This window comes from Impatiens glandulifera, chromosome 7 (genome assembly GCF_907164915.1).
Source record: "Impatiens glandulifera chromosome 7, dImpGla2.1, whole genome shotgun sequence".
Classification (NCBI taxonomy): domain Eukaryota; kingdom Viridiplantae; phylum Streptophyta; class Magnoliopsida; order Ericales; family Balsaminaceae; genus Impatiens; species Impatiens glandulifera.
Genome location: NC_061868.1, coordinates 27,579,041 through 27,585,414, shown reverse-complemented (window position 1 = coordinate 27,585,414; position 6,374 = coordinate 27,579,041). Strand labels below are relative to the sequence as shown.

The window sequence follows — 6,374 nt, the reverse complement described above, 5'->3', positions numbered from 1 at the left end:
TTTCTGCCTTGATGTGTCTCTTCTTCATGAATTTGTAGATTTTCTTCATGTAAAGAGCCATGACATCGCTGATAATTTGCTTAGCAGCAGCCTTCACATCAGTGGAAGTAGATGGCTCCTCAGCGGTCACCAATGCCTTTGTTATAATGGTGGATGTGGGGTGCTCCTCTTCAATCCTAAATTTTATTTCAAACTCGTAGGCCTTCAAATCGGCTAACAAATCATAGAGCTCCATCTTGTTGAGGTCTTTAGATTCCCTCATCGCCATCGTCTTGATATCTCACTCTCTGGGCAGAGCACGCATGACCTTGATTGCAACCTCTCTATTGTTGTAAGTCTTGCCAGAGTGAATAAAGAAGTTATAACCTTACTGAATCTTTCATCGAAATCAGTCATCGTCTCTCTAGGACGCATCTTAAAGTTATTAAACTGTTGTGTGGCAACTATGAGTCTGTTTTCTTTGGTTTTCTCATTGCCCTCACACAGCTTAGTCAGCTTCTCCCAAATATCTTTGGTACTAGGCATGTGATGATCTTGTGTAACATGTTATCATCCAATGTCTTGTAGAGGATGTATTTTGCTATGTTGTCGAGGTTGTTCTTTCTTTTATCTCCACTAGTCCACTCAGATCTAGCCTTCGCAATCTTTATTGGACCTTCGGTGATGATAAACCACATGTCATCATCTATAGCAGCTAGATGAGCGTGGACTCTCGCCTTCCACACGACATAGTTTTCCTCTAAGAACATTGGAACATTGTTGATAAAAGTCGTAGACATGATTCAGATTCTTTTGGTGCTTAAGAATAGAAAACGAGACTCTAATACCAATTGAAAGGATCGGTGACACCAATAGAGACAAGGGTCTAGCTATTGATGATAACTTCGTACAAAAACGGTTTGATAGAAATCCTGTTAGGGATTTAAATCACTTTCTATTCTTCACAAACCCTTGTAAACTCTTGAACGATTCAAATGCGGAAACGTTTGTTTAGGTTTGAAGCTAAGAATCGATGAAGGAGAAGATGACAAAATATAAATGACAAAGAGTTGTTTATGGATGTTTGGAGCAAAACTTTTCTACGTTACCCTTTCTTCCAACCACTGGAAGGATTCACTATACTTTTATTTAAAATAAAATACAGTTGCAAAGCTAGCTCACAGTTGAACAGAACAGACTCTTTTCAACTTATAGTATATTGAAGAATTCACTCATCTAGACAATACTTTGATTCTATCACTCTCTTGACGTACAAAACTAGTAAACAAGAAAGTAATTCGTGAGATTGTAAGTTCAGTAGTTCGTTCCAATGCGTATTGTGTTCTTGTCAAGTGTCTGGCTGACCATTCGTCTATTGTTCTTGAGGATCTTTAAATAGAGAGCAGGAACCAACGGTCGAATCTTCTATAATGACACGTGGAGAATGTCCATTGGAAAACCTCCATAGTACACAGGTATAGCAGACTCTAAGCACCATGAACGTGGTCGTACCAATCTGGTAGTGTACCGAATATTCTTCTCAGATTGTCTTGCAAGAAACAAGTAGTGGGAAGAATATTTGCTTACGTGACATTAGTTCATTGGTTGCAACTGGTTGTCGTACTGATCTGCATGGAATAGTGGAGACGAAGTAGCATACAGCTAGTTGATCGTGGGTAACCGGATGCTAGCTTCAAGCAACTGCAGAAGCATGGCATTAGACGTTCTTCAATTAGACTGACAAGTCTAATAAAGTTAGACGCCCCCGTCTAATAGCAGTATCCATTAGACCACTAGGTCTAATGGAATTAGATGGCACGTCTAATTACGGTTCCTTTCAGACTAATCTGAAGGAGTTATACGACACGTCTAACTACGTTTCCTTTCAGACTAATCTGAAGGAGTTAGACTGCACGTCTAACTCTCATCTGTTAGACTGCACGTCTAACTACGTATCCGTTAGACTGCACGTCTAACTACGTATTTGTTAGACTGCACGTCTAACTACGTATCTGTTAGACTGCACACGTCTAACTACGTATCTGTTAGACTGCACGTCTAACTACGTATCTGTTAGACTGTACGTCTAACTACGTATCTGTTAGACTGCACGTCTAACTACGTATTTGTTAGACTGCACGTCTAACTAGGTATCTGTTAGACTACACGTCTAACTACGTATCTGTTAGACTGCACGTCTAACTACGTATCAGTTAGACTACACGTCTAACTACGTATCTGTTAGACGGCACGTCTAATTACATCTGTTAGACTACACGTCTAACTACATATCTGTTAGACGACACGTCTAACTACATCTGTTAGACTGCACGTCTAATTACGTATCTGTTAGACTACACGTCTAACTACGTCTGTTAGACTACACGTCTAACTACGTATCTGTTAGACTGCACGTCTAACTACGTATTTGTTAGACTACACGTCTAACTACGTATATTAGATTGCACGTCTAACTACGTATCTGTTAGACTACACGTCTAAGTTAATGCGTCTAATAGCTAGTAAGTCTAATGAACATCATTTAGACTTAGTCTAATTTAGCATGTTTTAATGCACCTGCACAAAGACAATTAGACGGCTTAGATTTTTTCTTTGAGTTTTATACATATTCATCATCAAAATTCCATTAGTTAAAATACTTTGACCCTTAGTCAAAATAATTTGACCCAACAATTTCTTCCTTTTTGATATGATGTTAAAACTTTGCATAGATAAGAGATTAGGATATTCAATAATGCAGTAGATGACACTAAATTGTTCATATTTCATGGCACATAAAAGAATAAATTGAAACATCAGGAATATGTTTCAAAAAAATTAGAAAAACCATAGTTCAAAAACATCAGCACCCAAAACATCAAAAGATTCTTCCTTCCCCCTAAGTCTAAGTCTACCTTCCCCTAAGTCTAAGTCTAATCTTTTTCCTTTTCTTTCCCCCTTTTTAACATCATTCGGAAAGGGATTTTACAGCTGACTCTAAGGCTAAGGTTAGTGCTGAGTTATAGACATCCCTGTTTCGTTTCTTCAACCTGAGCCTACCCACTCGAAGAACATAGTCGACAACCTTCTAGTTGTTCAAGATTTTGGATGGATTGAATTGAAACCCTTGACCAGGTTCAGTAAGGAGACAACAGAGGAATACGCTAAGAGGAGCATCATAACCGAAGAGCTTCTTTCGAGAGGAAATCATTCTAACCAGACTGTTGAAGAGGAATTTCGACCAGTTGATGGCTACACCCCTTGTGATGGCCACCATTTATTATCAAAAACCATTTCATCAGTCATTAAAATCAAGATTGTTAAGTTATTTTAAATCAATTAAAAATCTTAACCCAACAATTTCTTTCTTTTTTGATTATTTAATCTAAATTATCAAAAAAAAACAAGTTTAAACATTAAAAATCTTAACCCAACAAATACGTCAAAAAATAATAATTTTGCATGTACGTACTAATATAAGTTTAAAAAATTGTTTTTAGTGAGTAATATTTATAATCAAATAAATTTTTTACAATTTTCATCCTAAACTACTAAGTTACAAACTTTTATGATAGAAAACTTAATAAATTTATCTAAAAACCTATTTTATTTTATTTTAAAATGGGCTGCCCTAGCTTATGAGCTTTTCGGTCTTATCCTAAGGTCAGGGCAAAGAGAGAAGAAGATGGCGTTGATGGCCAACCGAGGAGCTAGAGCCCAACTGAAGGGCGGAAGTCATTGTGCGACCTAGAATAAAAAGTTTTGATAATATTTTACGATTTCTAGCATTTTCTAGTTATGTATCATGTGAAACAAACTGGTTATGTTTATAAGACTATAAGTAGGCTCACTGTTTAAGTATATCTAACAGCAGGTTTCTTAAATAAATGATGTTAATAATTTATAATAAAAATGCAAAAAAATGACTCTTTTAATTAAAAAGATTCTAATGGGTGGTCATATCCTAATCTCTTTGTCCAAGGGTTTATATCCTAATATCTTAGTCCAAGGGTTTTGCTGAGCTTACTTAGAGACAACCCTGAACATAATTAACAAAATATTAAAAGAAGTTATAACAACTAAGTACATATGATTAACAATATAACATGACATAAAATTGTATAATCTAAAAAACAAATTAAGCATTACAAAAGTATGAGAAATATGTATAAGGTTCGACAATTAATCCATGTTTTTTTCATGAATATTCTTCTTGTGAAGCTTGTATAAGTCTTCCACAACACAATCCATATCTTCTTCTCCTTTACTTTTGATTTTGTGTTTCATTTCTCTTGTATTGTCCCTAATCTTCTTCCCATCTTCATCACCAACTATGACTTCCCTTATGAACTCTGCAATCTCTTCCCCGCTCAGCCCTCCATTCTCATCTCTATTTATTTCCAACCCCACACCGATCTCCTCCACTAACCTCGCATTCACTGGTTGGTCTAAGTTCATGGGTATAGCCACAATTGGAATTCCAAATGTCATGGCCTCCATTATAGAACCCCACCCACAATGGCTTACAAATCCACCAACATTTGGGTGCATCAAGATTCTAGCTTGCGGAGCCCATTTCTCAACTACAAGACCTCTATCTCCCACCCTCTCAAGAAAGCCAATTGGCAGTGCTTTTTCAATTGAAATCTTCTCCTCCTCCTCAAAGGAAAATCTAAGCACCCAAATGAAATTCACCATACTTAGCTCCAACCCTTTTGCTACTTCCTCTATTTCTTCTCTAGACAAAAAGGACTCTGTTCCAAATGATACGAAAACTGTTGAAGATGCCTCTTTCTTGTTAAGCCACTCCATGATCTCGCTGTTATCTTCCGAGTCTCCGTGTTCTTGAGCCAGAGGACCCGTGGGGACTATCTTTTTTCCAAGTAGGTTTGATCCGTACTCTATGTATTTCCCTTCCAATTCTCCAAACGTCTTCATGAATATGATGTCGCAGGTTCTACTAAAGAGCGGAATGCCTATTGGAAATATATTATTATAGTTCTGAAATTTAAACTAAATAGAATGAAAATAAGAATATTACTTTCACTTTCAGTTTGACTTTGCTCACTCAGAGTTGTATTCAACATTTCTTGAATCATTCGGTTCCAGTGAGTTCCCCGTAGATTCAAGACGGGATAAGGGAAGTCAACGCCCTGTTTCATAAATGTATGGAAGATATAACACATGGCGGAAGCGCTACCGCTGATGAATGGAACTGCTGGTATCCCGATTGTTGTTGCGGCGACTGATGCCCATTCTTGGTTGAAGTCGTAAATGAGTATGTCCGGTTTCAGGGTTTTAATGATTTGGTTGAAGGATGGGCTGGCTTTGTCCATGGCTCTTTTGAGAACTGAGTTTAGGTGAAGTGGGAGGCCATTTGTTGTGTGGAAATGGGGAGGAAGGTCGGGTTGAGATGGGATATGGAATTCGATGAGTTTGATCGATTGAGAGTATTTCTGTGTGACCCTTTTCTTGATGGAGCTCAGATTGATCGGGGTTGAACATAGATAGATTCGGAAGTTTCTGTCGGCAAGTCTCTTGGCAAGCTCTAAGTAAGGAGAGACATGGCCATGGGCTAGCCATGGGACCATTACAACATTCAAGCATGGCTTCTTCGTCTCCATATATCACTTGTTTTAATCAGAATCAGAGATGAATTGAATTTGTTAATAATGGCTTCTTCCATATCAAATATATAAATCATTCAAACTTATTGCTTTGGGATTTTTGATCACATCAGTTTTGGGTTACATTGAAAACGTGTTACCATATTGAAATCATTTGTTCCACGTACATGTTACAATGATGCATGTTAAAAAAATTTTGATCTAGGTGCTTCTCCTTTTGATCCACGTGCTTCGTCATCTCCCTCCATGCATGTTAACAATTGTTGATCCACGTGCTTCTCATTATCAAATGTACGAAAACCTTGCTATAAGATAAAGGTTAATAATTATGAATAAATGTAAAATTTTAAGAAAAAATTTAACTGAAAAATATAAAATAATTTTACAATTTTACTCTTTCTTTATAAATTTTTTAAAACAGAAATAAATTTCTTCTAATAAAACGGTTAAAATTTATTTATTTTTTGAAAACTAAGACACGCATACTTAAATTAGGGATACAGACTCCAACTCACCCCATTCGTAAAAAACTCAAAACTTTTGTAAAATTGTAACTTGATCCTTCAGTTTTATATGCTTAACTTTTTATATAATTTATATAATTAGTTAATTTTTTATAATTTATATATTTAGTTAATTTTTATATAATGTATATATTTAGTTTATTTATAGAACTTTTTATATGTTTAATTTTTTTATCTTATATATTTTATTAATATATTTTACCTATCACAAATTTATAATAATAAACATAATTGATAAAAATCT

At 35.9% G+C, this 6,374-nt stretch overlaps 1 protein-coding gene across 1 annotated transcript; it reads right to left on the bottom strand.

The window, feature by feature from the left end:
- Positions 1 to 4,161: 4,161 nt before the first annotated feature.
- LOC124909665 (beta-D-glucosyl crocetin beta-1,6-glucosyltransferase-like) lies at positions 4,162 to 5,603 on the bottom strand. Its single transcript, XM_047450324.1, has 2 exons — positions 5,021 to 5,603; positions 4,162 to 4,955 (listed from the first exon to the last, which is right to left on the bottom strand). The coding sequence occupies exons 1-2, from the start codon at positions 5,601 to 5,603 to the stop codon at positions 4,162 to 4,164; spliced, it is 1,377 nt and encodes a 458-aa protein (XP_047306280.1).
- Positions 5,604 to 6,374: the final 771 nt, after the last annotated feature.